This window comes from Haliotis rufescens, unplaced genomic scaffold (genome assembly GCF_023055435.1).
Source record: "Haliotis rufescens isolate VD_foot unplaced genomic scaffold, xgHalRufe1.0.p SCAF_1, whole genome shotgun sequence".
Lineage (NCBI taxonomy): Eukaryota > Metazoa > Mollusca > Gastropoda > Lepetellida > Haliotidae > Haliotis > Haliotis rufescens.
Window position 1 is genome coordinate 34,123,309 of NW_025963779.1, and position 15,263 is coordinate 34,138,571.

General features: G+C 42.6%; 1 protein-coding gene across 1 annotated transcript; it reads right to left on the reverse strand.

Moving 5' to 3' along the window:
- Positions 1–1,687: 1,687 nt before the first annotated feature.
- LOC124139449 (mesenchyme-specific cell surface glycoprotein-like) lies at positions 1,688–14,544 on the reverse strand. The gene is made up of 11 exons (XM_046506502.2): positions 14,445–14,544; positions 12,565–12,762; positions 9,892–10,125; positions 8,827–9,016; positions 8,116–8,245; positions 6,794–6,908; positions 6,025–6,204; positions 5,039–5,110; positions 3,067–3,311; positions 2,321–2,541; positions 1,688–1,881 (listed from the first exon to the last, which is right to left on the reverse strand). Exons 2-11 carry the CDS (start codon positions 12,755–12,757, stop codon positions 1,758–1,760), a joined length of 1,704 nt encoding a protein of 567 aa, XP_046362458.2. The 5' UTR covers positions 12,758–12,762; positions 14,445–14,544; the 3' UTR covers positions 1,688–1,757.
- Between the last annotated feature and the right edge of the window lie 719 nt (positions 14,545–15,263).

Below are 15,263 nucleotides of genomic sequence, written 5' to 3' on the forward strand. Positions count from 1 at the left end.
CATAATACTTGTTTCAGGTAGCATACATAACCTTACTAGACACTGAGCAGTATGTTTTTACTTCAAGTTTTGATGAGTTTGTGGTTTGTCCTGGTATTTATCATAATAGAATGGAGATATAATCCATTGGATAGTTGAGAGTGGTGTTTGTCATGCTTAAGAAAATATGCGTTGTTGTATATTGGCTGTTTGTTGTGGATACCAGTGTAATTAGGTTTCTGGCTCAACATGGTGTGATGACATATGCATCGATATGTATTGTCATGGTGGAGTATGTAAGGCTGTGGAACGAAAAATTATTGATCATTAATCGACCGATTCTTCGCGTGTAGTGGCAAAGCGTCTATCTACTGGTGTACGAAAAACTTCAGGAGTGAGAAAATCAGACCAATGTCATTGAGTCTGTAATAGGTCAAAATGTACTTTGTTTTGGCTTGAGGCTGGTTATGTTGCAAGACAAGGAATTGGTATCAATGAATGGTCATAATAGTGTTTGACACATTGAACAATGCCGCCAGGTAGCAGCCAGGCTACGTTGTTAACCCCCAACGGCGACCCGGGTTTGGCAGGTAATGAAGGGCAACCACAGAACGCTGTGACGAGGGTGGATGTAATAGGCAAACTTCGCCCCTTTCCGTAAGTGCAAAGAAGTTAGTTTCTGTAGAAATGACCGATCGTGTTCAGTGTGTGTCTAGGCAATCACATGAACAGCGGTCGGAACACATTTCCCAGATTCTATTCTATTTCCATGTTAATGTCAAGGGCACTATATTCGTCACGTGACCACACCGTCTTCCGGTCTATGATCCGACTGCTGTTCAATATTGCCCATCCGTCCTTGTCACATCGTCTGTTTGTGTACGCTATACATAAGGCAATGACTTCACATTTAAGATGTTGCTAAAGGTGTCCATGAACAATTCTAGACAATATGGGCTAGTGTTTGAGCTAGCATCCATACTAGTGCTTGCACTTCATACCTGCCAGACTACAGACTCTGGCGACAGTCCGTTTTGACTGGAATCAAATTCCCACGAGATTATAGCCATGAATTTCTGTTGGTTGGTTCAATATATGACCCTTACCGGGATCATCCATGACAACATATTTTCAACAAAGGTTTTCCAATTAGTCTCCTGACTATTCCTGCTCTTTTGATGGCGAGGATTCATGCACGTGCAGCACGGAATCACGCTATGTAATATATTATTTATCATCAAGCGATTTATTTTAAGCAACTGAAAAGATCACATCGTCGTGAAGAAGCGGAATTCCGGGGCAGAATAGACCCACGGTATTTCCTATTCTTTAAATGGCGACTGTAATGAGGATTCAGAGTTGTACCGTCTGATTGTGTATCGTCGTGGATGGCGCGATCGTCGGTTCGAATCCCGATTCGGCCCAACTATATTTCGAGATTTGTCAACACCATACCCGCTCGTGGGTTTCACCAAAGTGCACGGTAAACGTCTGAGACCTGCATCACTTCGTGCTTTCCTCCCACATTAAGATGACATTATGTGAGGTAACTGGAATACAATTCAAGGTCGCGCTAAACCCCAATCCACTCATAAACCTTGAATGATTGTTAAAAGCAGCATTACATCCAACTCCGTCATCCCCAAAGGATGCTTGTTGTTATAACAAAGATACAATTTCAGTATGACACATCACCCACAACAAACAATATGTTCTGACATTTTTTAATGAAATGCCATTATTCCACCATTGTTAAAGTTTATTGTCACAAGTCCCTCCTAGGGAAATGAAGGTAGATCGGGTCCCAGGTCCTCCACTTCATACAGAGACACGGAACCGCTGCCTGCCCCCAACACGTAGAACATCGTTCTGTTGGTCGGACTCTGACTAGCTGAGATAAACCTGAAACGTACCAGTGACAAACGCATCGCTGCTTTAAACAGACACTGAAAACAGGCGGCATGAAGCAGTCAAAACACCAGTCAGATGTAGTTTGAAGCGTTCGTAAAATATAATAGTTTAGTGTATAATATAGCCAAATGTCGCTCACACTACCGTCGCTTTACCTACCCGATGTCACTGATGATGTCGCAATATACCAACGTTATGTCGCCGATGAAGACACTCTACCCACCCGGTGTCACCGATTACACCGCAATACACCAACTTCATGTCACTGATGACGTCGCTTTACCTACCCGGTGTCACTGATGACGTCGCAATATACCAACGTTATGTCACTGATGACACTACCCACCCGGGATCACTGATGACCCCGCAATATACCAACTTCGTGTCACTGATGACGACACTCTACCCCCGATGATGTTGCCCTACCTACCCGATGTCAGAGATCGACATATCTCCGGCAGCATCGTCATCATACAGTTGAGACCACAGCGAGTCTGTCTTGCCGCGTCTGTATACGTCCTGGAAGTCGACGTTGACCTTAGTGCCGAGGGTGACATTGTAGAGGTAGATGATGCCGGTTGTTTCACTGCCGACGAGGATGAAGTTCTCGTTATTGTCTCTGATCACGTCCATTGCATTCGGTTTTGGGCCCTGCAGTGTTGGATAATATAGCAGAAAAGATGATAAATATATATAAAGAAAAGCGACAGTACCCTGTCCATAATCAAGAAAAATATATATATGAAATCAACTTTTATTTTCAGTAAAACAAATCTGTCAAAGTTAATCGTGCTCTATTCATGGTTTTTACGAAAAATCCTAAGATCAGGGATTCTGAACTATTTGTACGCTAATGTCTGTACTTATGTGTAAACAATGACAAAATACACACTCTTAACGAAATCTTGGAGGTCCAATATCCAACAGAACTAGAAAAGCCAGTGTTTGATAGAGTGAGCAGTAACTGCTCTCAAACATTTCATTTCTACACATTTACAAGTGTTAGAAAGGTGGGGATTGCGGAGTAATAACTACAGTGCTTCAAGCCTCAGCATGCTCATACACAGCAGCCATTGTGACCAGCCGATCCCCGGTTCAGTCACCTCCAACAACAAGCATCGGCTACCGTGTATACCTAGTCTGTTCCATAACCTTGGCAGTGACGATGGAACTCACCATGTCGTCTGATACGCTGTCCTTAAGGGTCTCGGGGGAGTATACCGTAGGCTCCACACCTTCGGAGTTGAAGACGTTGTAGTAGGAGTCCCTGGCACGTCGTTCCAATTCGTCACCGCTGTCGTACAGCATCGCCATGGAGGAACCGTCCCATATGGAGAAGCCCCGCCCTCCGTATGTGTACACGTCCTCAATCTTACTGGTGAACGGGTTTAACCCGTCGATGCGGCTCACATACAGGCGCCCTGCAAGGTTTTTGTACGTTTGTGTGTTGTTTAACGGTATACTCATCAATATTCCAGCTATATAATGGCGGTCTGTAAAAAATCGAGTCTGGACTACACAATCCAGTGATTGACATCAACGCAATTGGGATTATAAACCAAGTCAGTGCACCTGACCACCCGATCCCGTTAGTCGCCTCTTAGACAAGTATGTGTTGCTGAAGACCAGCCCGGATGTTCACGGGTACACCGCAAAGTAGTTTACTTATCTCAAAGAGAAACATTTACCCCGATTACAGTGGTGACTATTTGGGCATTTCTCTCTGAGTCAACAATCGTACAGACAGGACGATATTCACGCATCCATGAGCTACCCATCTTAAAAGGAAGTTGACAAGGCTCTTCATATATTACTGGTATATATTGACTTTGTATGAATAGGACTACGAGTATTTGAACATCACGTATACCCTTCTTAAAAATATGTTTTTCCCCGAAGTTTTGAAGCGCACTCCATATGTTGCCAGTGTATCTATTGTTTGTCAACTAGACAACTTTACCACCTATCGGGGACTATTGGTTGGATGTGGTAATATGTATCTTGAATTCCGATGCACTCGTTACCACCATAATATACACCTTGAAAAAAGTAGAGCACCACCCCCTTTTTGTTCGTATTATGCCTCGAAGTGAGATTGACGAATCAGAGAGCCGAGCTTCTAACCCCATATGAGCCCGTATACCGTCAGTAAAAATCAAAGCTGGTTGTTACTGATGTAATATGAGACCGCATACTGCCAGTAACAGCAATCTTGGATTTTCCATCACCCACCTCATATATTTATCATTAAAATTCTGGTACAGAAATGCGTTATGCGTCACTGTTTTGTATTTTTATATCATTAATTGTAATGTGCAAGGACATTAATTTTTTTAAAATCACGTTCGTGACTTTATTGATAAAGTCTATAGTTAAACATTTTAACAGCTTGGCCTCCTAGGTTTGAAAAGTAGTCTCCCTTCGACCCTTAACGTCAATAGTTGTAAGTGTTGCAAGTTTTCATTTTGATATGACATGTGCAATAAACATACCAGATAGTGAATAATTTCGGGATAATGACTTCGTTATGGGGTCTTTAGATGCCATACGGTGTCATATTAGGTTAGAAAATATTGACGCCTCGCCAAATATTTTTCTGCTTACCTAATATGACACCGTATACGGCAACTAAAGACACCATGACTATTAATCTACCCCTCACTTCCATGTATCCCTTGGTGAGGTTATGTGAAATGGGGTTTACTTCGCGTTCAAGATTATTGAACTTATACGAGGTATAGCGACATGGCTGACTTACGTAGGTTTGACAGTGCAAGCCCACTGACATACCATGCCATAGTTTAACATGGTGACCCACTCAGACATAGTATACCGATTCCGAGCCGACCACTCCTTGTTTTAGCCCTTTAATGCCGAGCGCCAGGCAGGGTAACAACAAGTACCATCTTTTAATATATATTTTTTTGGATAAGGCGCGGCCAGGGGATCGAACCACCGACCTTTCGCTCTCCGGGCATCTTTCGGAAATGTCTACACATGACATCATTTTGAAAATTTTGAAAATTGTCAGCATAATGTCTGTTTGTCCAGGGCGAGTGGTTATAGTTAGACACATACTGGCACTTGAGTCAATAAGTCTCAAGTGGCTGCTGCATTGTCCCAAAATAACGCAATTATTCCTCCTTACCGAGTTTGCTGTCGTCGTTGAGGTCGGCGAGGAATGAGGCGTTGGTGATGGCGCTCGTGTCATATCCTTTCTCTGCAAAGAAGACTCTGAGAATAATATCAACGTCATGCCTATATCTACTTACATACAGCTACCATAACGCTAATATTTCACCCAAATATAGATATAAAAGTCATTTAACTCCCTTGCCTAGTAATTCTAACACATCTATGTACTGGATAATATGTGCATCTAAAATTTTAATATGTATTTTAAGGAGTAAAATGTTTGTTTTAAATTTGGTGTTATCCAATAATCAACACATTTATAGTAGTGTAACGTATTGCCCCCTCTATGAGGCGTTATTCTAAAGATACGTTTAACTCCGTCAATGTTTATTATTGGCTAGCATTAACCACAACCAACGATAGCTAGAGTGATGACGTTAATCCTGCATGGGTACCGTACAGGAAGCTGTGGCACTGTATATCCAAATGATCCCAAAACGAGTCCATACACCCGTGGGGATTCCGGATAAGAATTTAAATACACAGCCACCCATGCTTGTCGAAAGAGGCGACTTAAGATCGGGTGGTCAAGCTCGCCGACTTGGTTGATTGCCTGTTCGTATCCCAATTGTGTGGATCAAACAAACATCGGAACAAGGTACTGTTGATGGCAGGCCCGGTCGCTGTAAGCCACCAGCAACCAAATCTATAGGCGTATTTTGTCTGTTTGTTGTTTTTTTTAACGCCGCAGTCAGCAATATTTTATCTATATGACGGCGGTCTGTAAATAATCTAGTCTGGACCAGACAATCCGGTGATTGACATAAAAAACAGTTGGGATACGATGACATGCATCAATCTAGTCAGTGAGCCTGACCAACCGATCCCGTTAATCGTCTCTAGCGACAAGCATATATAGTCGCCTCTTACGACAAGCATGGGTTGCTGAAAACCCATTCTAATCCGGATCTTCATGGGCCCCGAGTCCAGCTGACTTACGATAACTGACCACCTTAGCCCTCTCTCCTTCATCCCACTGTATGCTGTGAGAGGCCGTGGTGAAGGAGGACATGGCGCCCTCGTCCACTACAAACAGGTACGTCCTGCGGTTGTACACGAGGCTCTTGATGACGTCGGGTTGGCGGAGGCCGCGTAGGGGGAACTTTTGCATGTGGATTCCTGGCACAGAGGTTGGTATTAGACAAGAGAGTTTAACGCCCATTTGAACATGATTTTATATTATTTCACTTATGTCACAGGGTCAAGACAAGGTGTCGCAGGCCGTAGACATTTCTCACTTTGGAAATAAAACACGAGCATGGTGCTGACAAACCTAGGATCATTATCACTATGAATCTGTAATTCGAACCGACGATAAGCGGGGATGTAACTCTGCACTGCGAATTCTGGCCCCTTGGACGATTTGGGAATAAGTAACCAAAGTATTCCAAAAATAAGTATAAATATCAACATAAAATAATCATCGTAATAAATAGATTTACATTATGACATCTGAAGAAAATAAATATGGAAATAAATAAACTTTAACCAACCTTAGAAATGTGTTCAGTGTCAGATGAAAGCCTAATGAGACGCAGGTCTCACACTTTTACCACTTGACAGATCAATGATTATAATCTGGGTATTCTAGGATATAAACTACAACTCTCGTATCCTGAAACACGGCTAAGGGACGCAACTCTTAATGAGTCTCTCTCTCCGAAAACGAGGGTGTGTTTGTACAATACCCCACACGTTGCGACCGTACCTCCATCCCGGTCACTCGCATCCATTGCGACGTCACTGAAGTCTTTGTGTGGCATGGTAAACAGAACAGGCACAGTCGCGTCCTTCAGATTGATCTGGGCGATCAGATTGTTCTCCTGTGGGTTAAGATAAAGCCGTCTGTTTCAAAGCCTTACTCTACGGACAATTGGGCATGGCATTTCGGATTACCAGGTTTCAAAATGAACTCTTCAGGTAGTGATCGATAACTAAACGTACAAGGGTGTACAATGTATTGGCATAATGCAATTGGAATACTGAAACTGAAAGGGCATCGTTATCACACTGGGGCTACCGGCTCGCCAAAATATCAAGGTCATCTCGGCCAGCACTTTAAGGAATCAGACTTCGCATACCCATACCGATAATTCAGAAGTCTCGACGCTGATTGGTCGATTCGAAAGTTCACCTGACGCGACTTTCTATAGAGATGTCCTCCGATCTTAAGTTAACGCATGGATGTATATTTCCGTCGGTGTAAACGATCTGATTTTAATGAGAATGACATATATGTGAAAATATAATATTTTTCGTTGATTAAAGCGTGTACCTATGTTTAAAGCGTTTAAGCTGTTCGGAACAGTACTTCTACTATCACGGCGTGTCAGTTTAATGTGGGGAAAAAACCCAAATTGATTGCTGTTGGTTACTGCTTATTTCATGAAACCATAACCTAATTCTGACATAACAAGAATCTGAGAAGTGAAGAGAATCTGAGATTCGAACCCACGACAGCCGGCTAGCATCCAGGAGACGAAACACGGAGACTTTGGGCGCCTTAGACCACCGGACAACTCCATTGGTGCCCAGGCTAACGACAACAGTCGAACCTCGTTTTTTCGAACTCCGTTATCTCGAATGTACGATATCTCGAACCTATTCTCAGTCCCAGCCGCCTCACAATATAAATACATATAAATTTGCCCGCTCCTCTCGAATTCGAGACACAAAATACACAGAGCGATCTTCAACTCTATTTGAGCCCCCTATTTCTAATTTTGAGAGCGCCCTGGGCGCTTATTACGTCAAATACGGTAACCCTTAAAACAATACAAGTATAGGTTACTGATGACTATTGTGATCAATCAGGAGATGCGTTGGGTTTAAGTCCGCTTTTTCAGTTTTGTCACGGCGTGGTACCTTATGAAATGAGAGGGCAAAGCCTGAGGTGACGCAAGTATACCACTTGATACCAAGGATTACAATCAGGGCGGTTCTGGGATTCAAACACCAAATCGGCGTATTCTGCCAGGGCTAAAGGGACGCAACTATGTACAGTGAACCCTGTGTCTTAGTGGTACTCACCTGGAACGTGACATAGGCAGTTGTCGTACTGGGCACTGTCACGTATTCCGGCTCCAGCTCCTGTGCGATTGTGCTTCGAGCGGACAGGAGATTTGAAGGGATGGACTTCGCCACACTTCGAATCTCATGTCTGTGGGCATACAACAGCATCATTGCAAAGTTGGAACACATGAAAGAATGGTTATAGTTTTGGTAACCTACCGTATTTCCTCTATTAGACGCCGGAGATTAAATAGACGCCGGCCTCTATTGTTGCCGGGTCAATTGTTCAGTGCAAAAAATAGAAGCCGGGCCTCTAATAGACGCCGGGTCGATCAATTGATACAATTACAATCTACGGATATCTACGAACACAAAATATTTCCATTTCGTGACGATTCGGGACATTCGTGGTCATAGTGAAATGGGGGTATTAACAGAAGCCGGGCCTCTAATTGACGCCGGGTCAAAGGCTTGTCCGAAATAAATAGAAGCCCGGGCGGCTAATAGAGGAAATACGGTAATTGTTTCTATTGGCGGTTTCAACCAATCATTAAAATCAGATCTTAGTGCTAGCTAGCACAAAGATCTTATTTTATGAGACTTGGACTTCAACGTATTCAAAGACAGCTTCGCTGGAAAACATTAAATAGTGTTTGTAGCTTTGCGACTCTAAATGACTTGAAATGGATGCCGTTTTCTTGTGTTCAAGGGGTTGGTTATATGGTGTACCTGCTGTTGAACTTATTGAAATCGACGAATCTCTCCGAGGGGTTGCCAGTTGTCGACTTGGAGATGATGGTGAGCGTGCCCTCGGGGTCGAGGTACCTCCCCGCGTAGTCTACCCCTGACCTCCCCTCGTTCCCGACAACCAGGGTCTTGCAATCCGGGGCGAACTTCAGTACATCCGGGAACTCGCCCACTGTCCGGCAGAGTGTGTATATGATGTAGCGAGTTTCACATGAGGGTGTCGTCTGCTTTCTAGTTATCATACAGTAGGATTCGACAATGAATTTGGTAAACCAAAAGTTGTCCTATGTCGATCATGAATATTTATGTACACTGATAGTCTCAGTCTAGATTTTGTAATAAGTGTCTGGTGTCAACTTGGGTGATCAGATACTCCTGGGATTGTTCACATCATGAACCTTCCTCCACAGAGGAGTAGTTGTTGTTGAAAGACATGACTTAAACTTAGGCAAGACTGCTAATTTTGTCCGAGACTAACATAGATTTCATTAGTGGCCACCTCGTGTCTTTCCGTTTTGGTTACGGAAATACGCGAGTGGTGACGAACGACATCATTCGTCACCACTCGCATGTTTCCGTAACCTACAACAAGATCTAAAACGACTTGGGATTGGACGAGTTGGTGATGAATGTAACGACATACGGGACGCTTCTTCATCTGATTATTCTGTGCCTTATTGTTCTTAATGGTTGCATCCTATACACCTGATAGAACATTCCCTGGCTGAATTGGGTATCGGGTGGTCACAAAGGCTGTGGAAAAAGACCAATTCGAAGTCGAGGGATATTTAAAGAGGGACTAGACTCTTGAGCAAATGTTTTGTCAAACTGAGACATTGCCATTTCATGAATAGTGTTAGTAAACCACACAGCATAAAATCATACATAGGTTTTTTAATTAATTGAATCAAATTTGCTAAGAATTCCAATTCACTCCAGCCTTGCCTCTTTTGAAGTTAAGGACGGGTGGCCATTGAAAGCTAACTAGTGCTCCATTCTCCATTCAACAATTTCCTAGATAATCCGTAGAGATCTGAAGTAACGTACCGGTAACTTTGCCGTCAAAGTCCATCTTATCAGAGCCTCGTTTATATGTCCTGAAAAAGAACACGTGACCCGGAAATACGGGTACATCGGAGGACATAGCTACAACCACCTCGCCGTTGCAGACCTCCACGTCTCGCGGTACACCATCAGCACTGCTGAACTCATGGGTAAAGAGACGCTTTGGCATCATGGGGTTGGTGACGTCCACGACGTGGAGTAGTCGAGATCCTTCGCCTGAAACAAACAACCCTGCTGATCTAGATCTGTGAATCATGTATTAGCAATGTACGTTGTGACCTGTGAGTGAGTTGTGTCAAGATCCGCTTCGAACAGTATTTTGTTTGTTGGTTGTTTGGCGCCACACTCAGCAATATTGCAGCTATATGACGGCGGTCTGTGTGGCACGCACAACACGTACAATGAATAATTGATATAATATATAATACACATCAGACATTAAAAGAGTACGAGGTGCGCCCATCTTCCCGGGGCAAGAGAGTTAACTGACTATAAAAGTCCAGTTTCCACCCTTGCCGAACTAGGCTGGTATTAAGGAGTTCTTTTTGGCTGAACTAACGAGTCTATGCATAGTCCAATCAAATTCGCGCACCGAAATCGAAATCAGGTTCGTAAACTGCCGTGCAGATTTCGGTCGATTGCAGGATTTGCAAAGCATGTGCACCGCCAACTCGTTGTCAGCAGATATTTTCCAAATCTTTTCATGTTTTTAATCAAGGTGCTCACGTAATTTGATGCATTTCGCGATGTAAGACCCGTTTTATCACAATATATATCTTGATTATCGATCAGATCGTCTTGACTAGGCGCCACCATTTTGTGTGAAGCAAACGTAAGTGATACGAGAGGTGAAATCTGATTGGTCCATAGGAGAGGCTTAGAAGGGACATAACTGGTAATATCCACTAGGGGCGCTACGATCGAGCCCAGTAATTCCAGCCTAGTTAGGCAAGGGTGGAAACTGGACTTTTATAGTCAGTTACCTCTCTTGCCCTAGGAAGATGGAGGTGCGCCCAGCCAGTCATGGGACCATAAAGACAAAGTAGATACATATAATATGAGAGGTCGGAAATTTAGATAGGACTTCAGAAGTCAGTAGTTCAGTTATGACATGCCTTGTTAGCTTAATGTGGGAGGGAAGCCCAAAGTGAAGCATGCCTTTGACGTTTACGGACACGGGAACGGTGCTGACAAACAAACAAAGAATTGAGGCGAATGTTGGATTCCAAACCATGGAAATCGGCATAAAAGGTGTTAGTCAGAATGGTATGTTTTTGGAGAGTGAGAATTCTGAAAGTCACCTGCATATATTGAGATGTAGGTGCGAGCATGGTAAAATACATGCAAATGAGTGCGACTGATCATGGTTAACCGCCGCTTTGTACAGCATGTCGGTTTTATCACGGCCTATCAGTTTGCATCTTCCCGAGGCAAGGGAGTTAACTGACTATAAAAGTCCAGTTTCCACCCTTGACAAATTAGGCTGGAATTTCTGGGCCCGATCGTTGCGCCACCAATGGCGATTATGAGTTATGTCCCTGCTATGGCCCTCCCATTGACCAACCAGATTCCATCAATCATCATGATCATATTACTTGCATTTTCTTCAAACAAAATGGCGGCGCCTAGTCAAGACGATCTGATCAATGATCAAGGTCTATATGTTTTATATTGTAAAAAAACGGGTCTTACCTCGCGAAGTGCATCAAATCACGTGAGCACCTTGATTAAATATTCTACCATGAATTTGGAATTTACTCGATTCTGATTGGTCAATCAGAGGCTATTAAATCACAATATATGCTTTATATGCTTTCAATACATGTCATATATAGTATGTCAGTATATTGGCTGACACCAAAGAGTTCGCGTTTTATTTAGTCATGGTAGAATGGAGATAAACATACTGTGTTTTCAATTCAGAGCGAGGTTATCTGTAGATTTAACCGCGCTAAATTTAACATTTGAAAGCTCACGCTGCGCGTTCGGTTCCAAATTTTAATTTAGCGGGGTTAATTCTTCAGGTAACCTCGCTCTACATTGAAAACACAGTATGTTTATCTCCTAAATATATATCAATGCTCAGTTGACGGTACACACCCTTCGAAAGTCCTGCAGTCGACCGAAATCTGCACGTTGAAATCCATTTTGTTTACGATGTTTTGTTTGATGTCGATTTCGTAACGCGATTTTGATTGGACTATGCATACACTCGTTAGTCCAGCCAAAATATAACTCCATAATCCCAGCCTAGTTCGTCAAGTGGGTAAACTGGACTTTTACAGTCAGTTAACTCCACTTGCCTCGGGAAGATAATCAGTTTTGTAAAGGAGGCAAGCCAAATGTGATGCGGGTGGTATTGGTAAATTTGGTGGTACGGGGGTATGGTATGACGACATATCCACTTGAAGGGGTGATGAGGATGTTGCTGATGGTGGCAGAGTAGTGGGCTTGCATGATTAGGGCAGACGGCTTTGGATTGTCTGGTCCAGATTCGATTATTGACTGACCGCATTCAGATAGCCGGACTATTGCTGAGTGCGGTGTTAAACCACAAACAATCAAACGTGATGATATGACAATGGAAGAAAAGTCAATCTACTCATATCGTTGTATGGTGGAAGAAGAAATAGTTTGACTACTGGATGAACGTACCTACGACATAGATGAGTTGGTCATCGGGGTCGTACGCCGCCTCCTCTGCAGACCCCGAGAGGATCTTGTATGTGTCTGTGGGGGTGACGCTGTTTGGGAGTTTCAGGTAACCAAGGGGACGGATGACGTACCTGCCGCAGCATCCCCCAATGAAGATCACTAGGGCAACGACAACGCTGAGTCTAGGTAACATTGGTTCTGCAAGGTAACCGAGAAGCATGTCAACAACATCTGCCCGATAGCCCTTGTCTCAGATCCTGGTGGGATCTGACTCAGACTTGCATGTGACTGGTTGATCTAAGTACCCCCACGTATTTGTTTTGTGTGTTTCCATAAACAATGTTTAAATAGCAGAAGACAAAGTTTATGCTGACTCTTTACGTCAATTTGACTTTGAATCCTATATGAACTTTATGAAATGCAGTCTTAAAAGTAATTAATTTTTTTGCCATAATCCTACCAATTTTGAACAGTTTCTATTGAAAAACTTTCATTTTTATAGCATGTTACATTTACCGCTTCAAATTATCAAAGAAAATTATTCTGTTGGATGTTGAGTGTATATTGAAGTCAAATTCTTAAGTATATCAACTTTTTTTCAGGTCACGAGATTAGATAAACGTGTTATTTGACAAAATACAACACATATTCTAAGTATTCATTACGTTTTGGTTATCAGCTTTATAATCTTACTCTGAAAAACCTAATGTCCTTGAGTCAGACTGTAAATAGTTCCCACAGCAATGTTATGTCACTCGAGTGTAATAACCATTGTTATTTTCGGATAGATATAGCATTTCATAACTTAAATCACAATAAGTATACTATACATGTACAATCCATTATTTGTTTCACGTGTTCCAAAGTTTCGTTTAAGGTCAGTTACAAAGAAACAAATAAATAAAATCATTTTGAAAATGACTCTTTGTTTTTTAGCCTTCTTAATTATTTTTCTCAAACAGCTTCTAATTGTTTAAAGTATTGGGTGAAATAAACTTGATTTCAATTGAACACAAATTTTTGTTCAAAGCAAGACATGGCCCCTGGCTGATCAGCGAAACGGGAACATGAACTAACAAGGGCTTAGTGGTAATGCAAACGTACTTGGTCGTCTCAAGCCAGGTCATTGGACCAAAGGGTGTTTTGAAGTCCCTCTTTCGAATGCTTGGTACTCCTACTTTGATCCAATTACCTACGAAATCCCTGGCATACTTCTGTAAGTTTAACCAGGAAAACTATAACAACAGTCTATATAGTCTCCCTGGTTTAATAGACACTAGTGCCATTTGGAACGGGCCTGTGCCAGTGACCGCACTGAAATCCCCAAGCTATTTAGTAGGTTTGGCCCTTAAAAAGACGACAGCTGTGCAGGATCAGTAACATCGAGGTCTTCACCCGCTGTCCCGACTGTCACTAACCCTACAGGCCACCTGGAGGACTTCCGACACGAGGTCAGTCAGCAGGTGTGTCGTCCAACTGAATCCCCGAGCTTGTTAATGGATTGGCCGAGACATGGCACCAAGTACTGGTCATAAATACCTATTTGTGGTTATGAATACCCTTTTGAGACGTCTGTACAGCAGTTTACAATATAGAGAAATTTCGAAGTGGGACTTCTTTTTCCTCTGTAACCCGACAATAAGTGACGCAGAGATAGGCTAACACGTTTCCTGTTAACAATTGGAGGACTAGCCAACACCCGGAGTCCAATTGATAAACTTTTAACTGTAAATTACTCGTCAATAATTCATATATATGGACACGTCTATCTTTTCTCGTAGTATATATAACGTCAAAATACCTGATACTTTTCTTAAAATATATTCAAGCACACATATTTTAAGTATCCGCGTTGAGCAGCTTATGTCCCACTGACTTACCTGTGTGGCGGTCAACAGCAAAGAGATCATGAAGTACACGGGGACGTAAGGGGTGATTTGCAAGGCACCGATAAACTGATAAGACAATCACAAATCTAGACTTGAGGAGCCTCTATCGTATTGTCATAAACTGTATTACATCTTTTTAAACATCATTAAATCTTCAAAATACATTTACAGTTATATAGGTTAAAACCTAATTCAGGTGTTGCTTGTGCCATAGTAATTGTGAATAATCCGGTATCCTTGGGATCATTTACTTCAAAAAAGGGAATGTCTGGTCTGTTGCCATTCTAGGTTGACCTGTTCTAGAACCGTCTGTAAACTAAGGTCAATCTTGATAATTCACTGCGACCCGTGAAGTTATCTGCGACCCGTGAAGATCCGGGTTAGAAAAGGTCTTCAGCGACGTATGCTTGCTGTAAAAGGCGACTATGCTAGTCGTAATAGGCCACAAACGGGATCGGGTGGTCAGGCTGGTTGATGCATGTCATCGTATCCCAATTGGTGGGTAGATCGATGCTCGTGATGTCAATCGCTGGATGATCTGTTCAAGACTAGATTATTTACAGATCGCCGTCCAATATTGCCGAGTGCGGCGTTAAACAACGAACTCAGATATCTAGATAAGGATATTCGTGAATAGGTAAAACTAAACTTGATGCACTCATTAAAACGTAACAGGGGGTTAGTGAGGGGATACATTTTTTGCTACAAAACTACGTAAGATCTGACACCTCCACAGAACATGTAGGTGAACCCTAATGAAATATTTACCGCCCAATCTTAATGAAGGATGTGTGGGTTCTATAGCCACAC

Excerpts from the sequence above, each read along its gene's own strand:
- LOC124139449 (XM_046506502.2), bottom strand. The coding sequence starts at position 12,757 with ATGTTACCTAGACTCAGCGTTGTCGTTGCCCTAGTGATCTTCATTGGG. Across the intron at positions 10,126-12,564 it reads CCAACTCATCTATGTCGTAG|GCGAAGGATCTCGACTACTC; the intron begins GTACGTTCATCC and ends TGTTTGTTTCAG. Across the intron at positions 8,246-8,826 it reads TTCAATAAGTTCAACAGCAG|ACATGAGATTCGAAGTGTGG; the intron begins GTACACCATATA and ends GTATGCCCACAG.